This window comes from Cylas formicarius, unplaced genomic scaffold (assembly GCF_029955315.1).
Source record: "Cylas formicarius isolate icCylForm1 unplaced genomic scaffold, icCylForm1.1 PGA_scaffold_8__14_contigs__length_24414737, whole genome shotgun sequence".
NCBI classification, from domain to species: Eukaryota; Metazoa; Arthropoda; class Insecta; order Coleoptera; family Brentidae; genus Cylas; species Cylas formicarius.
Window position 1 is genome coordinate 9,272,486 of NW_026844361.1, and position 20,332 is coordinate 9,292,817.

Sequence of the window (20,332 nt, forward strand, 5' to 3'; positions counted from 1 at the left end):
CCATTCTTGAAGCATACAAGGTTATACGTGCGTGAATTTGTGGTAAATATTACCTGTTTCATCACTTTTTCTAGACTCGGTTTATCCACGTTGGCCAGAGGCCCTTTTAAGTAGTTCATTATTTCTTCGAAGCTGTCGCAAAGCAGAATTTTTTCTTTATGGTGGTTTAGCAATGCCAAAGCCACTCGAAATATCACGTCGGTGCCCTCGAAAAACACCAGATCTGAAGGAAACCAACATTTTAATGAAATGAAATTTTCAGTAACCTGTTTGAATAATATAAAAGTGCGGAAAGTGGTACAGTGATAAGTGATAAAAGTGATACACAATGAAACTAACGAAAGGATGTTTCATCAGTTAATGATATTATTTTAAATGATTTCATAAAATATGATTACCCGAATTTCATCGTACAGAAACTGTCGACATCTGTTCCCGAATGTCTACAGTTGCAAAGTAGACCCTTTTTAAAATGTTGTGGGAAAAAAAACAGCATGTCAAGAGGAACCTTACAGGAAAAGTCAAGGCAGACCAGTAACAGTATGTAAGAGTCTTTGATGAAGACATCAAGAGTGCAATTAAAAGAAAAGTTCACTCTTTTTATTTAAAAAAAAGAAATACTCACCTTAGGTGGAGCTTCGTCAGGATGGGAGCATGTCGTTGATAATTGGAAAACTTATGCACATAGAATAATATATACTGAAACTTTTATGAATTATTATAAAAATATGGATTTTGCCTGCGCCGAAGAGAGAAGACGAAATTCCGTTATCTTTATGAGAGTTGGATTGACGAAGATCATAGAGTACCAATATCAATGGGTATTAAAGTGCCTTCAGGAAAATAAAACAGACTAATAATCGTCCATTTTGGAAGAGGAGAGGGATTTCCAAAGAAGGAACATTTCTGTTATGCAATGCGGGAGATTACTATGATGTTTTGGAAGATTGCTGATACAGCAGTGGTTATGACACAAAAACTTATCACTGGTCAACCACCAAAAATATTGATTTTGAAGATAATTTCATAGAGAAGCAACTATTTTATATAGCAAATCAAGTGCATCTTTGGAAACCATTTTTAGTGCATTTGGAATTATTTCAAGTCCAAAGGCGTAGCATAAAATATAAAAATTGCACAATTGCACCTTAAAAAATGTTGTTTAAAATTAAAAGTTGTATACATATACGAATATATGCCCCCCTAAACATTTGTTTCTCAAAACAACAGTGATTCAAATATTCAGGAAAAAATGTTTAACAAGCATTTAAAATAAAGATTTTTTTCTTTCGATTTGCATGCATAGGATTTGTTACTCTACTCCTTTCTGAAACAGACTTTAACACCGAATTCGGTTATGTCGGGAACCATTTCTTTACTTACCGAAAACTCTAGTCACAAATCCCAACGGGAATTGCGACGCGAACATGGTGAGCAACCAGGGAGCCGCGTACAACGTGGGAGGCACCTCGTACAAATCAAAGTGACTATAAACCTCCGGAATCTGGTCGTGAATTAAGCGAGAGAGCTGATAAAGTTTTACTTGTAAACCGACCATATTGGGGAGGTATTGATTGCGCAGCCCTCTTCGGAACATCAAGTGTCTCAATAGAAAAAACGCTTTGGATTCTTCCATCTAAAAAAGAAACTAGTTTCAATAGAGCGGCAACAATGGCAAACAACAACTTTTTTTTTTCTGAGCAGTAAATAGAAAATATACAAGGTAGGTTCAAAAATTGGATGTGGATACCAAATTTTGTTTTTGTTAAGTGGAACACCATTTTTTAATATCCATTTTCGAATTATTTCTTACTTTCTTCAAGCAAAAGTATAAAACACAAAAAAAATGTTTTGAAATTTTATTATTATACCATACAAATTTTGCTAGTAATAGCAATAAGATATCAAGATACGTATTTCACTGCGCTACCTATATTTCATTTTTTAGAGGCGCTGTAGCGGCGTCAATGAGTGACGATTTAATGAAGCAATAAATGCTTTTTCCAATGAGTTGAAGTTTTTTAAAATCCGCGCTTAAACTATTTATTTAAAAAATATCCATTCATCCCTGATCACTTTATTATAATAGATACCAATACAGTTAGGTAGTTAAGATAATATAAAGAAGGAAATGATTTTTCGCCCATGTCTACATTTCAATTAATAACATGTACTTGGGCACCATTTTCTTTCTAAACAGCGATTTCCGTACACTTAAACTTAAACTATTGACAATCTGTCAGCGGTCATGTTGGCTGTTGAATGCCGTACTGTCATTGGCTAAAAACGAGATTTTAAATGTCGCGCATGTTCAAGTTGAATAGCCCTCCTCAATTTTTTTTACAATTACTGTATTACGGCCTAGGCAGGGCCTCTATATATCTAGTAGCGATATAAGTGTAGCAATAGAGTGAAGTCCGGATATAGTGTTCACTATATCCGAGGTTTGCTATAAGCAATAAATGAACTTTTGTACACAACTGATGTTTACCCGATGAATGGAGGTTATTACATAATTTATATTATGTACGTTGGTTTTGTAAAAAAATGCCACGATATACTAGCATTTTTCTAGATATGTATATGTATTATGTAATGTGTTATTATGTTAAATATCATTCTGTACAAAACAAGTAACAAGTGAACAAGAACACGTAAACAATATATAAAAACTGAAAAAAATACATGTATCCACCTACTCTTGGATAAACAAGTCGGATATTTTGGTTTGTACGAGTCTGTTAGTAAAGTTAATATTACTTATGTAGTTTTCAAGGTTACAAAAAGAATTCCAAACTTCTCTATTATTTTTTCCGTCATGTCTTTTACTGAAGGAACATTGATCAAGGCCACTTCCTCAATAGCCTCCTCGTTCACTTCACTTCACTCAATTCTGTATTTGTTTCTGAAAAAAAATAACGAAAATCAGTCATTCTTTTAATGTCCACATTTCATGTTAACGCCAACTGGATAAGTCTTATATCAAAGATTTGGTTGGAATAACTTGATCGTCTATTGCAACGTAACTTTTGAAGTCGTTCAATTCCTAATTCCTATTCCTAATCTCTGCTTCAAGGACTCTCCGGGTGTCGGTATTTTCCTCGGTATTTTCAAGATCTCCTTAATGTTTTTTTAGCCATTCCGTTAGAGGAAATTTATCATCAGAGTCAAAATCATCTTCTGCTTCAAAATATCCAGCATGTTTATAACAGTTTGCAATAGTGTTTTTGCTAATTATCTGCCAAGCAAGGTGAATAAAATTTACAGCATCCTATAAGCTCACTGAAAACTCTTGTTCATCATCAATTACTTTTTTCATCTTTATCAGCAAAATCTTCCTATAGTGACACTTCAGGGCTGCAGTTTTGAACTGGTATTGGGTGGCATAAAAACCAGTTTGAATTGGTTCAACGGAATATTGCTGGAAAAATTATCTACTAGAAGAATAATTTTTCTGTTCTTCTTCTTCAATGCTGTATCCCATTGGAGCAGCTATTCGGTAAGTAAGTCAGATATCATCCACGCTTGGTTGTATGACCTGTACTTGACCGGTAGGGTCTTGTTTTTAAAACATCTTCGGTTTACTGATTTGCCGATAACATACAGCTTTCTCTTTTCTGTCCCAGATATGTTTGCAGTAACCAGAACTGTTATTCGAACCTCGGACAATTTTCCACCTGCACACATTTCTCCTTGGAATTTCAATGTCTTATCAGAGGTTAGTTTGTAGAAAAGGCCGGTCTCATCGGCGTTAAAAATATTGTCACTGTCACAATTTTTGCAAAGATCAGGCCAAACCGTTGTAAGCCAGTTATTAACAACATTCATATCAACTGATGCAGACTCACCAACAATTTTTCGTTAAAACGTTCAATCCAACTTCTGGGACACACAAAATCTCTTCCTTCTACTCTACTACCTATTTCACTTGCTTTTTGCAACTGGACCACTTATGGGAACATTTTCTTTCCTTTTTTGGGTAAACCACTGTAAATGACCCTTATTGACGCCTTCATAAGCTGATTTTCTGAGCCTTTTACAATTTGCATTGACTGACCATAGGACGAGAGAATCCTATATTTTTTTTCCAAGTAATGGAGACAGTTGCTTTAGGCAAATTCATTTCACAACAAATATCACTTTGTTTCCTACCACCTTTAATTTTAACATCGTATTTTTCTTTCAAAAGTTCATGCTTTTCGTTTTCGCTTCTCCATTTGAAGGTCTGTCATGAATATTCTCCACGAAATCTAAATCACAACTGAGATCAAAACCATAACAAAACGAATGTGCTATTTTAACCTTTCTGGAGGGAATTACCTGGTGAACCCCCGAAAAAGTTCATTTTAATCTTCCGGGGATTACCGGCGGAACCCTATATCTGGGTCCACTATAACCAGTACAAATTTACATTTGTCTTATGAGACTTTTTGAGTGTATTTCAAAAAGTGTTCATTATAACCGAGTGTTCCCAATAAACGAGTTTACATATACGAACTCCACTGTATAAAGAGTGTTAAACGAAAATCACTCGAACAAAACTTGGTTTTAAAAATTATATATTTTATAATGCATCAGTGCAGATGGTAGTTACTCCCCGTTTCTAATATTTCCCTGCACTATTATCCAACCACTCTGTACGTACTAGGCTTAACAAAGGCTTACATGAAGCAGAAGCACTCCAGCGACGAAGCTTAAGCCCTGACAGTAACCAACGTCCGGATCCAGCAACGAATACGCTTTGAGCAGGTTAAAAAGGGCCAGCTGGCCCGGTCCCAGGGGACTGCTAAAGTACGAATGGCTCGGGAACGTCCGACCCAAATCGATCAAAATGGCGTGCTGGTGCGAGGTGAGTTGCCTCAGCAGTTGTTCGTAAGGCACATTATAGTTGGGATACTTGACGCAGTCTGGCGGCGCTGATTTTAGGCAGTGCTGTTCGGACAGGAATTGCCACACCTCGCCCCTTTTACCGCGAGGGACGCCTATTGTTACGATACAATTTGAAAAAAATATTGAATATTAAAATTTAGCTTGATAGGAATAACTAACTTATAAAGCATTATAAAGTAACGAAAACTCTTTATAAGAAAAAATGTACAAAGTTTGTTACTAAGCTGCAAGTGGGAACAACTAACTAAAATCTTTGCAATCCTTTCAAGCTATGGAATTTTGCAAGACGTGAGAACTACACACCCTTTCCTTAATTTTTCGTTTAGCATCTCTCAAAAAGAGAATGTCTGATAAATGATATCCTACTCGACAACAATGGGTTTTTCACCTCGCCCGTTTAGAAAGAATTTTTTTGGCACTACACCAAATACAGCACATAACGAGGACTTTTTAGTTTTTCTTGGCAAATATGGAAAGAAAAATTGTTTCCAGCTAGCAAACAAAATATGATTACAAATCTTGTGGATAGCGAATGATACAGATTATTCTTTGCAGTCATTGGGCGGTGTCAATCTGGAACACACATTGGTCACTAATCGTCACAGTAGTATTCACTGCAGAGATGGATTTCCATAAAGTTATATGAATACCGTAGATGTGTACGCTTTCACAAAGACAGATGATTAAATAGTACACAGGGTAGTGTGAAAACAAGCTCAAAGTGCAAGTGCACTAACATTCATTCAGTCTTGCTGACACTAATAATTCTGGAGATAATTTAGTAATTTTTCTCTTTCTGCTATGTTTAGTTCCCAAGGTTATTTATCAGCGTTGAAATGGAGATATGAGAACGCGTGCCCGATAACTTACCTTGCCTAATTGCTTGCAGAAGCATCTTCTGATCGCACTTGATGTGGGACTCCTTATTGGTCAGCATTTCCCACACCTCCATCACCTCGCGTTGGTTCGGCTTCATCTCGTCGTATTCCAATTTGATCCTCTTTACCGCCGATTCTTCCTGTTCCGCCTTTAGTCTCGCGTTTTCCTTCTCCATCCGGACAAGCAAGACCGCTTGTCTGATTGCGCTCTTCCACAACGCCCTCAGCTCTTCTTTTGTGCGCTTCTTCCTCGGTTCTTCCTGCTTTTCGTCCTTCTTCGGAGTTACTACTCGCTTAAAGATAGCCTGCCGCCACGTGCCGGCGTCCATCTTGTTTCGGGCATCCTCGAAGTGACTGGTTTTGGGACTATTGCCGACCTTCAAGAAGCTGCGAATAAAGTTGGTGATAAAATTGTTACCAAGGGCTCGACTGAAAACTCCTACATGTCCATCATTGGAGATTTGAGGCCTTTCTCGGACCCAGAAACACTTCGGTCTGGTGACACGGAGCTTTGCTTGGCGTTTCGGACTGATAGGTGGATGTCCTTGGCTTCAGAGTGAGACTCCATGGTGGATGTTCTGGAGCGGAAACCGTCGGAATCCTTGTCGGAGACCGACGCCTCGCTTACCGATGCGCTGATAGAGGGGGTATGCCCTGAAGGATGTGGCGAGGATTCCTTCAATATACAATGATCCTTTGAACGCACGAACTGATGTTCGAAATGCAAAATATTAAGCCGCATAGATCTGGTCAAAATAATTGATGGTTTTTGTTGTATTGAAAAAAAAAGAAATCCGTATTATTATATAAATTATATAAAGTTTAGACTTTCTTAAAGGCCCAAATGAAAAACATCTTTAAAACCACATATTGGAGAAATATAAATTTGCAGGGGTTTGTGTATGTCAAAAACCAAGATGGCATCTTTGATAGCCGATGCGGCTAAACGAAGAAGTACCCAGAATTCAGAATGGAAATCTATTTAGAGAGATAAAAATATACAGTGATAACTGTTGTTAGGTTCCACTTCCAAACTCGACTAAACAACGAAAGTGACTAAAACGGTTATAGACCCAATTTGAAATATAGTAAACCATTCAAACTGACTTCTATGGAGTTGGCAATATCAAAACAACATATACTCGTGGAATATTGAATATATCGAACATGTATTACTTACTCTCTCTTTCAACAAGTAAGTAACAATTATAAATCCAATAAATCTACCATTAGCGAGCCTCGAGCATATTAAAATAAAATAAACGACTTACCTTATCTTACCTTACCTTACCGTTTGTTGTTGAATTGAAGTTGCTGACGATTCGCCAATCATCCTCTTGGCTTCTTCAGAGCTTAACTGCGGAAGTTTCTTTGAAAAATTAACAACCCTTTATGGAGGACGTCAAGCGCAAAAGCAGAAAGTTAGAACATCACCGACTGAAACTGGTAAGATTACTCTGGACACTGACCTTTTTGTTAAGACCACAATCTTATCCCTAATTTTCTTAAAATATCCCATCATGTCAAAACCTAATCCGCTGTGACACTGTGATAAATGTATCATCTCACCAACTTTCTGACACTGAAAAATCAGTTCTTGCAACAGGTTCCAACTTCGTCCTTGTATTATACCCAAGGAGGAAATCATGTCAAGTATAGAGTCTATCCTAAACAAACTGCCATCTCATACAGCTAATGAAATTCGATTTGAAATCGCAAAAGTAATTAAAAAATCAAAACCTTATAAATCTAATATTTCCGACATCGTATTCTAAAAGCACATAAAGAAAATTCTACAATGGTCAAATGAAAATTAGGAGAAGATTGAATGTTATTCTTACTGACGGATCCTATCGTCAACTTAAAAAACATCAATGGAACGCAACCTGTTATTAAAGATTCTTTTCTATCAAAATCCATGAAAAAGTCTGTCACCTCTCATGACTCTAAAATTCCTCGTCTCTACGGAATCTTCTCTAGCAAAATATCTAGCTTCTATATTAAAACCCCTTACAGGGAAAATTGATAATTTCATACTTATTTCCTTTCATTTCATTGAAAAATTAAGAGACATTACATTATATCTACAGGATATTCTAGTTAGTTTCGACGTAGAATCCCTCTATTCCTATTCCTGGAACTCCCAACATTATTTCGGATACATTAAAATCAGAGAATCTGAAACCAAACCTTCTCATCTTAAGTGAAAAATACTTGTTTGGAACACATTTATCTTATAAAGGACAAATTTCATAGTCAAAGTCATAGCGAATATATTTATGGCCTTTGAGAAGAAAGCCATCGACACCTTCCATTTAAAACTCTAATTATGGTAACATTGGTTCATTCTGTTTACAGAAACCCTACGCACACATTCCGATGCATTGTGCATAATGCTTTGTCATATCACCATCCGGTCGAAACATCATCGGTTATTAATTCTCTTGTTTACAGAGTCACTGAACTTAGAGTGCTCTTCTCTCTAACTTAACTTCCTCATTAAAGATATTAAGCGTTCCATCACAGAATACAAGTCACCATGACCTTCCAATAGCAATGAGCCCGAAAGCAATCCCATACTTGCACCTGTTGTGCTTCCTTACATTGAAAACATAACATATCAAAAGTTCTAAAGAAATATAATGTCAAAACCAAATTTATCACTTGTCCCAAAATCTCTCAAGATCTTCGATCCGTCAAAGACAAAATTCCATTTGAGATGCCAGGAGTTTACAGCATTCGATGCATACGGGGCAAAGAATACATTGGAAAAATATCAACTAGGCTCAAAGAACAAAAAAGAGCCTTAAAACTAAGACAAATAAGCTCATCAGCAATTCTTCTATAATTCGAATTCTATAATAACGAAAAATCCGAGACTCTATAGAAATCTATAAGGAAACAAACAATCTTAACCGCGACTCAGGTTTTTACCCGTCACCAATATCAGTCATCCAAGATGCTTATGCCCTGCAATATGCGGGCGAGTTTCAGTTCAGCTCTGAAGAAGCCAACAGGTTGATTGGCGAAACATCAGCAAGTTCAATTCAACAACAGCGACGCAGCAGGGATTAACAGATCTTGTAGGTAGACTTACCTTATTTAAATTGTTGACAATTGGTAGGCTCATGTTCCTCAAATTCCCGCCTGAATCGGTAGTGGACGCTCTGCGTTTCAAAAACTGGTCAAACGAATTGGTCAAAGACTTTTTCGCCTTGGTGAACACGTTGCTTCCTCCCACTCCCAAGTATTGATTTAGAAATTCGGAACTACAACGAAATACATGATTCGATCGAGCTTTTTTGAGTTAACATTTTGTTTTCCTACCGGTTCTCTGCGGTATCGTGGGTATGTCTGTTCTGCTTCATTTCGCAGTGAGCCCGCAACAGCATCATCAGGAATTCATTTTGTTCTCTGATGGAGTCGGTTTCGGCACCCCTGAATTTCGTTAGTATGGTCATCTGTTCGTCTTGATCTAGTTGTTCTAATCTAAAAATGTACTTTCTTCGATTGCAAGTCTAATTGGAACTCAAAGTTAAACGCCACAATCAACACATTTGCTTTACAAAACTGAAGAAGTACCAATTAATTGGGCAATTTATTTACTTTCTCAAAATGGCAGCTTGGGTCTTTTTATCGGGCAGGTGTTCTATTTCGGTGCACAATTTATGGAACCAGACCATCGGACAATGATCGCAGGACGTTATCACAGATTTGGGTCTCGGTTCGCTGTTCAGGAAGGCTTGAGTGATTGCTGCAAAACACTTGTAAAACCCAGGGCGGTGTGTACTTTTGCATGCGAGTTACCTGCTACTGCGTCACCAGCTATCGACGAACTTTCACATTTGAATATATAACCCGTATGGGTTTCTACGTTATTGCTGTACTCCCTGCATACGAAACCAAAATGTTCCGCCCTCGTCATACCCTATAACATTTGGAAGAGTATATAATAGACGTTTGTTTCGCTACTAAATACAAAATGATCACATCAAAATACACACGAAAACCCAAAGAAAAACACACAATACACATCGAAGATTTCTTTGTTATAAACCCGCATATTTTAATTCTTTCAGAACTAAATGAAAAGCTGTTAACGCTATTTTAAACTTCTCAAATCAAATCCTTTCCTATATTTAGAGTGTTGTCTATTACAGACAACATGCGATTTCTTGTGGAGTGATCATCTCTTGGTAATTTAAATCCGTTTAACACAAGTAGAAAGTAGAATTAACTGATAATCAGAATTTCTATCTGAGTAAAAATCACATTCCAGGTCAGAATTCATCAGCTAAAACTATCACGTTTCCAGCGTTGTTATTTGTGAAAACACTCGCAGGTATTTTAACGTTGAAGACCTTACACGTTATAGTTTGTCCCTTTGCTTTTATTACCTAAATAATCCACAATTTTACCTTGTTTGCATATCAGGAAAATTTAAGTGAAAGTTGTATCGATGCATGTTTTACCCATACTTTCCTACTACTTTTTTTTGCTATTATTATGAGATTAAATCAAAATTTACTTTTTTCTAACTTCAAAGTCGAAACCGGTCTTAAAAAATAAAATAAATTGCTGCATAAACAACGAGTTCCAACTATATTGGTTTTAAATAACCAGGACAGCTTGTATAATAGACGAAAATCGCTAATAAAAAATCTGTAGTTCCCAACATCGTTCGCGGCAAATATCTCCGTTTTCTAATAGTTTTTTTAGTTACATTTAATTACTTAGCCATGGAAACGTCAATTTTGAGACATTTTCACAAAATTTTAAGCACTTAGCCCGAACCCTTCAAACCCCCTGCCTTTTAAAAGAATCCGACACAGAGAACGGAGGACAGAAAAAAAAATTCCCCTGTACTTTACGACCAGCCGTTACCGTTGTTCCTTAAATATTTTGCAAATGCTCATACTCACCTGAACACAAGTAGTGACATCTCGGTGGTGCTTGTGAAGCAAGATAACTTTTCTATCCGGACTGATCAGTCTAAGGTCGGTTCTGTCGACCTGTAGTACCATAGTGCGGTTATGGTCGTCCATGTTCACAACGGTTGCAGCATCTTTGGATTCGCCTACGAGTCAAATTCAATTTTCTGACATACGTACACACATATAGGAAGCATTACTCTGGTTTTCCTCGTCGGAAGTTTTTTCGTGGGGTTTTGCGGTTAAGATGTTCGAATGCAGCGATATGGATCGTTGCAAACCGGAAGCGCTGGTAACGCTGTCGATAGAACTGGTTTCACTGATACTGGAGTCCTATTAGTATGTTGATAAGAGTCGTCATTTATCCAAATAATCGGAGACTTACTGTCGATCCGCGTCTGTGTATATTATCTTCGCTTTGCAACTTGCCTATGTTGCCTAAAAGTCTCAGTTTATTTTTCTCTAATTCGTGGATCCTGAATTTCTCTAAAGCGTCATCTATGAACGTGTCCGGGACTTTCTTCTGCCAGCATTTAATTTTTCCGATGTACAAAACCTGCGAAAAACGCTCGTAGTAGGTGCATAGTTAGATGAAGATGAACCAAGATTGAGGTTCAAAGTTCGTGTCGAAATTACGGTTTATTAGTTTATGAGTGCGGAGGTACAATGTGCTAACATTTACCAGTCGACTGTTCAATTTGCAAGAGAAAAAATCTCTTTTTCTAATCCTCAATCTAAAATACTCAAAGTGTCAATTTGAACGCGCGTGGTATTTTACTCAAAGATTGGGAGCGTTGATATATTTTGACGTTTCTCGATAATGATGGTTGTCAATGTATGGATGCAAAAATTATCATTAATAGTAATTATATAACATTAAAAGATTTTGTTTTTTTAGAGGACTGAAATAGATAATCTTAGGGTGATAGGCATGTCCGCATCCAACCTCAAAAACTGATGTGGGATATGCTTCAAATTTTGTTCGTGGATAGCATATAATTGTGATTATTCACAAGAACAGTGAAATACATAATAATAAAAGTGATGCAACACGAGGGCTTAATAAACTTCTTCAGACGCTCGTTTATTAAACTAGTGACTAAAGTCTCATTTATAAAACTTTTTGCATAATGCATTAGATGCTCTAAAAATTAATTTTAGATGCAATTTCCCCTAAAAACTCTGCATATATATTGCATATAAAACGACACTGGTTTTCTAGCCTTCGTTTTACGCCTTAATGCTGGTATTCACCTTATCTACCTAATAAAAGTGGTTAATTCGAACTTTAGTCTGAAAAGAAGTAATCTTATTTATGTATTTTACATACAATACAATGCAAAAACCACCTTTTATCTAGTATACCTAACAGATCGTTTTAAAAGTCCGTCTTGTTAACCATCATCACCTAAGATCGTATTCATAGTCATTTTTGAGGAGTTGAGGGTGCATTAAAAACTTGAAACGATGGATTCCAAATATTCCTACAAATTTTCACTAATTTTTCCCTCTACACTCACACATTGCATGATATTTAATTTTTATTTTTTGAATTACTCACAATTCCATAAAATTCATCTGGAATTCTTTGTATTAAATAATAGTTCAAGGAATTTGACCCTCGACCATTTTTCAATAACACCCTGTGTAGTAGATATAGTAAATATAATATACCACGTCTTTCCAACATTGCCGGCTTTCCTTTTCTATCCATTTTTCAAGCACATTAAACGTTATTCAAGAAAAACAGAATGCTAGCGAGGTATTTCAGAGGCTCATTCGGTATTCTTCATTTAGACACCGAAATTCTAGTTCTAAGATCCCATTTTTAGAACAAATAAGAAAATTATATCTATATATCTAAACTAATTCTTTGAGGAGATTTTTTTAAAAAACAAAGGCCCCAGATTCACCAGAATCCGAAACTCCCGATAACCACAGTTGCGCGTGAGGCTCACCTCGAAGAAGTTGCTCGAACTGGGTGATATATCGACGCATAAAGACGTCAGGGTGGCAGCGCTGCTCACTGATCTAGTCGGAGTCGCGTGACTTTGTTCTTTCATCTGCCTGTATAGATCCGTAACCTAGAACGAAAAGAGAAACAATATGGATACTTGTTAAACCGTCATGGATCATAGTCAACATTATCTTCATAAATTAAAGTTAATGACCTTCAAGCTTTTATTAGCAAATGCGTTGTCGCTTGTAAACGCACCAAACCAAAGCGTAGCCAAAAATACGACGCCGATATTTCGACTTTGATTCCGCCTAATAAATTACAAAACATCAAAACAAGGTTGCCTTTCGTTTGTCGTTTGTTTTTGAACGCCTTATTCAAACTACAAGAACGTGGTATGACATCTGAATTGGGACTCTCTTAAAAAGTGCAAGAGCTCGTATATGCTTGCTTATCTTTTGTTTTGGTTCCTTTGGGAGTTTCTAATGCTTTTCTACTTAAAAAATATGCTGCAAATAAACTCAGGCAAACGAATTATTGTTAAGGATTGGAAAAAGAGAGGAAAGTAAGTAAATAAGATGCAACGATACTATATAGTAATCTACACCTGTAATTAATAACCGCGAACGGGTTTTCCGTTTTTAACGACTGTACAAAGTAAGTCACTGATTGAAAAAAATAAGTTCTCGATTTATTCAATTATGCTTCAATCTACATAGTTACAAACACACAATATTTTAAAATCGTTTTGAAATATACCTAGTACCTACAGTTATTTCAAAACAAAGATGGCCTGTATGCATTGCCCTTAATTTTCTGGTCTCATAGGGCCATTGTGCAAATATACACCAATAGATATTTTTTTTATTTAGACAGATAGGAAAAAGTCTGGTGTGTATAGAGTGATGATGGTGCATGGTGCATTCAGAACTCGCAACTTTTATTTAATATGTATAATAGACATTTTAACTAGCGCTTAGATGAAAAACTTATGGTTAGAACTAATTTTAAGTGGAAAATAATATATCCTAAATTTACATATTCTAAATTGCTATTCGCTATCTGCTACTGCTCTCACACACATTCGAGAAAACTTGCAAATTCTGTGATACTTAAAATGCACTAGATCCTGTACAGGTTTATCCGATTTATTTATTCTATTTATTATGACTGAAAGTTTATAACATAAACATTACTTAAACCTTGCTTGCTTGTATGTTCACTTCTTATCCTTTCATTGCTTCGTTCTTGCAGAAATTTTGTAAATAATACAATTTTAATATACAAGTTAGTTAACCCGACCCAAATGGTTTAATCTAGTTAATATCTAAAATAAATCTTAATGGCTTATTTTACCGTGACCCATATATTGTTTAGGTTATATTTTATTATTCTGAATTCCTAATAATTACAATATTACATTTACGACATTAAAATAATAGTAATTTTTTCAATACTTCTCGAAATATATACCTAGTATTTCTTAAGCAAGCTCAATAAAAAATGTTAAAATTACTGGATTCCTCCTGCGTCGGGCTTTGCTGAGCCGAAATTGCTTGAAGTAGTTTCAATCAAGCTCTGAAGAAGCCAACAGGATGATTGGCGAAACGTCAGCAATTTCGACTCAGCAAAAAAAGACGCAAGACGAATCCAGTGGAAGTTTCTTTGAAAAATTAATGTTAAAATTAATTTACTAAATAGTTCCTGTATTTCACAATTTTCTTTTAATTTATTGATTTAAACTTCCACTGTCAGTTAAATTATTCTTAAAGCCTTTAATTGAAATAGGTGGCCCAATGATACTGAAACAAAAAATATAAGGCCATTTTCACGAACAACATAAAATAAAAAAGTTGTATTCATTGGTGGGAAAATAGAGAGTTATGGGTACGAGAGTTATATGTACCCTAAAGCTCATGCTAAGTCTATCTAGTTTAGAAATAATTTTTTTCCGACCTTCATTTACGACTGACTGTTGAAAATTATATCGCAAAATTTTCCATTGAAAAGTTTTTATTCCACAGAATATGATACATCTTTTTTTGCAATTACTTTAGTTTTGGTTTTCATTGTTTATTTAATGTTACACTATATGATACGGGAATAGTTTTGGTTAGTCAGGTCAGATAACTTGTTGATCCGACAATGTAGACATAAAGTTATTATCGATGACTTCTTAAATGGATTCAGTGGCAACATTTTCGAGAAATATGAGAACCGAATCTGAGATACCCCGCGTATGTCAATTTCAATGGTTACCTTCGATCTATACACTAACCACTTTGAATAATTTTCCCGTAACTCGGAACGTAGTTCCATCGGGTTTCCGATCACCAATTTAATCAAGCGTCTCGATTGCACCATTATTTAGCGCCGTGTTTGCGACAGCAAATCAATTGGGCGGTTACGTCTTTAATAAAAACGTTAAATGTTGTTCAAGGCGTTCGTATTTGATCGTTGCAAAATATATCTTTTATAACTTGAGAGATTTAATTCGGTTGATATAGCACTGATCCGATTTTTTATTTGCGAATCGCATAGGAATCCTGGAGCTTACACTATAGGATTTCAATTAACACGACGAAAGCATACAGGTACATATGAAATGGGTATGGAGGCCTTTTTAATTAAACGTTCCGTGAAAAAAATCAAAGGCAAGCCTCAAGGTTAGTTAGCTTAGTCCCCTGCCCAAATATTTGCAATACATTTAACGTCGTTTCCATTTGAAACTAATTAAAAAACGCATTAAAAACCTTGAAAATTTTCAAAATGTATGTAAAAGCATTAGTCCTTTTGTCACAAACCACAAACTTTCCCAACATAAATCACAAAAACATGTCACACGCAATTTATGCTGGTTTTACCCAACTTTCAACCGAGATAACTCATTGCGATTGTCCATAATAATAAATAATAATTACTAATAACATTACATTAAATTTAACAGTTTTGCTTTGCTTTTAGTGTGAGATTAATGAACATTAAAAAAATAATGCGAAATTGTCAGAGTGATTATTCTTTTTAAATAGTCGTTTCACTTATGTTAATATAAGCATTTTTGCAGATCTCTTCACATTTGGCGAGGTCTCCTCCACAACACCTCAACGTTTGTCGCAAAATTAAATTGAAGAACATTTAGAATAACTTTCTGTCAATATTTGAAGAACAAATTTCACTAGGATTAGACTATATCAAGAACAAACCCAATTTTAGAAAAACAAGACCAGCGGTTACTGATTTAATTGGACAGTCACCCTAATCTACCTACGAAACCGTCCACACAAAATTTCTAAGAATTATTTGAAAGTGTAGATACCTAAATTAGAAAGTTAAAACTAAAATTAAAAATTAGAAAATTTTACTAAAAATAGTACTACAGCAGCCTGTGGCAGGTTCTTTGAAAAATGTATTATATATTTTTTTTAATTTATATATTTTTATTATATAAACTAAAGAGATAAATGACATTGAATGATTATTATTATTATTCAAGACTCAGATAATAATATATGTGATCTGTTAAAATATAAAATATTTCCATAAAAAAATATCAACCTGTCAAAATTAGACATTCCAATATTCGTCCAAAATTTGTTAAAGTTTATAAAACACAAAAAAAAGAGGAGAATAGGGACTGGGGAACTGAACTAAAAATAATGGCACACAATCAGTAAATATTAGAACAATCATCTTCTTCTGAATTTTTTGAAATCCCTATTTAATTAAAGACATTCCCAGAAAATTTTCTACCAAATGAAATATAACTTTCAGTAATGCCAGTATGTAGAACACCCAGTACTGTGACATTATTTTTCTTTCTCGACCTTGTAATTGAAACTTCTCCTATACTTCAGTACTATTACACAAAAAATGAAAATAAAACTCCTCAACCAAAAATGAATACCTCTTCACAATTCTTGAACGGCTGCCAAATATTGTGCGAGACAAGGCGACACCAGTTTCCACTTGCTGAATTTTTCCAACTAGACACACGGAAGCTTTCATTTTATTAATTAATCCTATCCACTGCACCAATCATTGTCTAAACTTCTTGAAATTTTGAATTAATTAAAGGTGGTTTAGAGAAAAAAAAGCAATGGCTTCTGTTGCCACAAACGCAAACTGATGGTGCCAAAAACACTAGCAGGTTATATTATAAGAGCTGTTCAATTTACCAAAAGGCGAGTGCTCACAGAACTGTAACCTCAGGTAGTAAGCAAAAAATGAAAGGATACAATTCTCCAGGAATAAGGAACTAAGCCACACAGGCCAACTAGATTCTCCTGCTAAAGCAAACAAGGAAGACGGTGAGAAAATTGAGAAGGGATAAAGAGGCATCTAAGAAGAGAACAGTGAATGCAGATTTTACCAAGAAGACGAGGAAAGAGTCAGACGTATGTTATGTCAAACTAGAAACATTAAGAGGTCAATATCAAAGCCATGGAGTTCAATCAGAGAGGAGAAACCATATAAATCCCTAAAACGATGACAATTTTATCAAATTATAAGATTTTATTATTGGAAGTAGTCATCTCGGAATGTTGTGAATATTCTTTAATTATTCTGACGTCTCTGTGTCCTGCGGAAGCTAGGTTTGAAAAGCACAAATACATATGCTGGATACTTGTACAATATAATAACCTTCAGGACTGACGTAAATACACTAAATATACGTTTCCGAGGAGATTCTATACCATGTCACAGAACTGGCATTTTCGACCGTTCGACATGTGACTTGGCTACAGTTTACAAGGGTTTAGCCGAATCACTTTTGTACAGCTTCAGTATACGTGTTTTCTAGAAAAGGTTTTTGTATTTCTTATATTTTGTTGTTTGCCTCCTTTATAACGGATATTGCCACTTCAAATATATATTATTTTATAATCATAATAACAAATCGACTTTTATTTCAAATAAAAAGAATAAGAGAAGCATCTTATAAAAAAAAGTATGCATATATAACTAATTCTGAGGTAAATTTCAGTGCCAACGCTATTGGTCAAATTACAAGTTATATCTAAACGTTTAAACGAATCTGTTTGAAAAACAATGTTGGCGTTCAAGAGCACTTGTTTATATTTAGGTTGTGAAACTGAATTAATGAATGGAGTTTCCTTCGATTTTTGACTGAACATCTAATCAATCACCTAACTGAACTGAAGTGACTAAAGCTAAGGGTAAGACCATATATGTTTTTGTTCATATTTTGCTCGACCAGTTCATAATATACAATTAATTCCCAATTTTCTTCATGCAGGCAATCAATCGACAAAACATAAGGTTTTAGTTGTTATATCTGTTACGGGCACTTTGATAATTTAGTTCAGTTTTCAAAATGCTTGGTCGTTTTGAATAATGACCACTAATATTGACCAATTTAACACATTTACATTACTTTGCGATTAGGTCTCACATTACCTGGTCATTATAAACAGTGCAATTATTTCCTTTGTCAGTTGATTATTTGATAGTAATTGGACAAAGACGATGTGGTATGAATCTCAAAGTTGTCGCATTGGCTTTCATTTTTTGTCGCGTTTTATTCTTGCGACTTCAAGTCGTTTAAGTTGTACAATTTATCTTATCTGGAACCAACGTTTCTTGTTTGGAATGACTTAAGTCGAGTTTGGACTTTTCTTTATTAACTTTTGATAATATCGTATAAAATAAAATCCATAAACATTTACTAACAACAGAAGTATTGGATGATCTTTATAGGTCCTTCTTCAAGATAATAGAAGACCAGGAGATAGCCGTAGCCAACTTTGTAGACATAGAAGGGAATTCTATTACTAGAGCCATAGAAAGGAGAAGAGCTCCAATACCGCTGTGCAAAAAAATACAAAACAGGAAGATAATATCCACTCTAGGATACCATAAAGGTAGCAGTGGGATGATATGGACTATACTGGTTGATAACTTACTACAAAAACGGTCTGCAGAGGACTGCAGACGATTTATCATAGTCTACAAATGCCAGTGTTGGTGGACATAGCAACAAACATGACAAACTCTATAGGAGACAAAGGCAAACCTAGGTTATAGACAGCACTACACCCAAGTACTGCATTGTTAAATCCCCTTGAAAAATCAACAAGGGCAGAAATAATCTGGTGTATCTGGTACCCAGACAAAACCTCGGAGTTTTGAACCGTCCAAGGTATGAGTCAAGGACGAAAATAATCAGAGAGCCGATCCTATGCTATGGAGAAAGTCACAATAGATCCGTTGGGTCGCACAGGCCAATATTATCCCAAATTTAAATCTTTGATTCTTGAGGTGATATATGAAGAGGATCGTATCAACGAACGCCTATTTATTTATTTTTGATTCAGTATTGTTTGGAGTTATTACATCATCTCCTTTATCAGGGAAATGTTGGCGAAGAGAAATAGTAACACTTACGGCTTTCCTTTCGATGTAAGAAGCGTCACTTTTGCTGTGAGCTTCGGCAATATAAGGACTGTAGAGTCCCACAGGGGCCGATATCATGTCGAGGGACGAATATCGGGTACTTCACGGACAAAAGATCACCAGCGCACGTGTCCAGCCCGCGGAAATCACCACTCGTAAACGTGTTTTCAGAAAATTTTAGGCATAAAAATCCCTGCGTCATGTATAGGTAACCCGCATACTAAAAATATCCTCGTGAAAACAAACAATTTCGTAGCTGTACGTACACGATTTCACTCAATCGCGGGTTTTATGCTAGAGATTTTGCCTTTAAACGCTCAAATGGTAAATGAAAAAAACCGCGACGGATGCCGGAGCCAGTTTGAAAACTGAAAAGCCGCAATGATGGAGTGAATTATTTTCAGCTGGTCACACAGTCGGTGTGTGACTCGCGGTTCAAAGTTCCCCGTCTGTCGGATTCTGTTCTAATTTTAGGAGCTTTTAAGAAGGTGGTTGCTTTGTCGATGTAGGTTACTTCCTATGATATAACCTCGCTGTATGGAACTGTGCGAAAGTTGCAGAATCACAATCCGCTGTCCATTCATTATTCCGTCTGATAGTCACCAAATATTATAATAATTTAAAAGAATTGATATTATTATAACAAACAGCCTCTATTTGTTTGGATATAATGCGAAGGACACGTTAATCATTTGTAGCGGGGTACATCGTTTCTCTCATGAAAACTTCCCGCCCCAGCTATAGTCAATTTATTCTTTTTGACGTATTATTTAAATTTGTTTAAATAATTACTTATACACAAACATAAAAATTCGTATTATATTATAAAAATTAGTATTATAACGTATAAGTAAGTGCATATTTACTAGATACATACTAAATATACTTTTTCTACTCCCGTCTGTAAAATACCTAATAACCCACCGATCTAGCGTGCGGGAAGCGTCACTTTACCACGTCAGTTTCGTTTTCCATGAAGCCACTTCGGACATTTCCGGGATTTTAGGAGCAATCGGATGTTTTTAGAGATATTTCCCACGCTTTGAATTCTGACGGTCATGTCAGTGAATGTATGCCTGTCGTTTTGCGAACATGTACCCAAAAATTAACTGTCGTAGAAAAAGTATAGTATGCAACACATACGGCAAACTTTTTAACTCACTCGTTTATTAAAAACTCCCTCCGCTGCGCTCCGCTCGTGTCAAATATACTCGTGTAAAATATACCATTCTACGTTAGTACATGTAAAAGCACTTTATAGC

At 35.6% G+C, this 20,332-nt stretch overlaps 1 protein-coding gene across 4 annotated transcripts in view; it reads right to left on the reverse strand.

Annotated features, from left to right (window-relative positions):
- The window catches only part of LOC132705826 (TBC1 domain family member 1), a 75,884-nt gene that overhangs the window by 5,013 nt on the left and 50,539 nt on the right, over nucleotides 1–20,332 (reverse strand). For 2 of the 4 annotated variants that reach the window (XM_060676730.1, XM_060676733.1), the window contains 13 exons: nucleotides 12,658–12,783; nucleotides 11,085–11,255; nucleotides 10,900–11,032; nucleotides 10,691–10,845; nucleotides 9,576–9,696; nucleotides 9,375–9,522; nucleotides 9,096–9,257; nucleotides 8,866–9,037; nucleotides 6,212–6,444; nucleotides 5,761–6,155; nucleotides 4,666–4,982; nucleotides 1,384–1,636; nucleotides 54–223 (listed from right to left, as the gene is read on the reverse strand). In XM_060676730.1, the coding sequence (XP_060532713.1) occupies nucleotides 54–223; nucleotides 1,384–1,636; nucleotides 4,666–4,982; nucleotides 5,761–6,155; nucleotides 6,212–6,444; nucleotides 8,866–9,037; nucleotides 9,096–9,257; nucleotides 9,375–9,522; nucleotides 9,576–9,696; nucleotides 10,691–10,845; nucleotides 10,900–11,032; nucleotides 11,085–11,255; nucleotides 12,658–12,783 (2,556 nt within the window). Of the gene's footprint in view, nucleotides 1–53; nucleotides 224–1,383; nucleotides 1,637–4,665; nucleotides 4,983–5,760; nucleotides 6,156–6,211; nucleotides 6,445–8,865; nucleotides 9,038–9,095; nucleotides 9,258–9,374; nucleotides 9,523–9,575; nucleotides 9,697–10,690; nucleotides 10,846–10,899; nucleotides 11,033–11,084; nucleotides 11,256–12,657; nucleotides 12,784–14,915; nucleotides 14,999–19,061; nucleotides 19,424–20,332 lie in introns of those variants that run through there. The other 2 variants (XM_060676731.1, XM_060676732.1) reach the window with 2 other exon arrangements.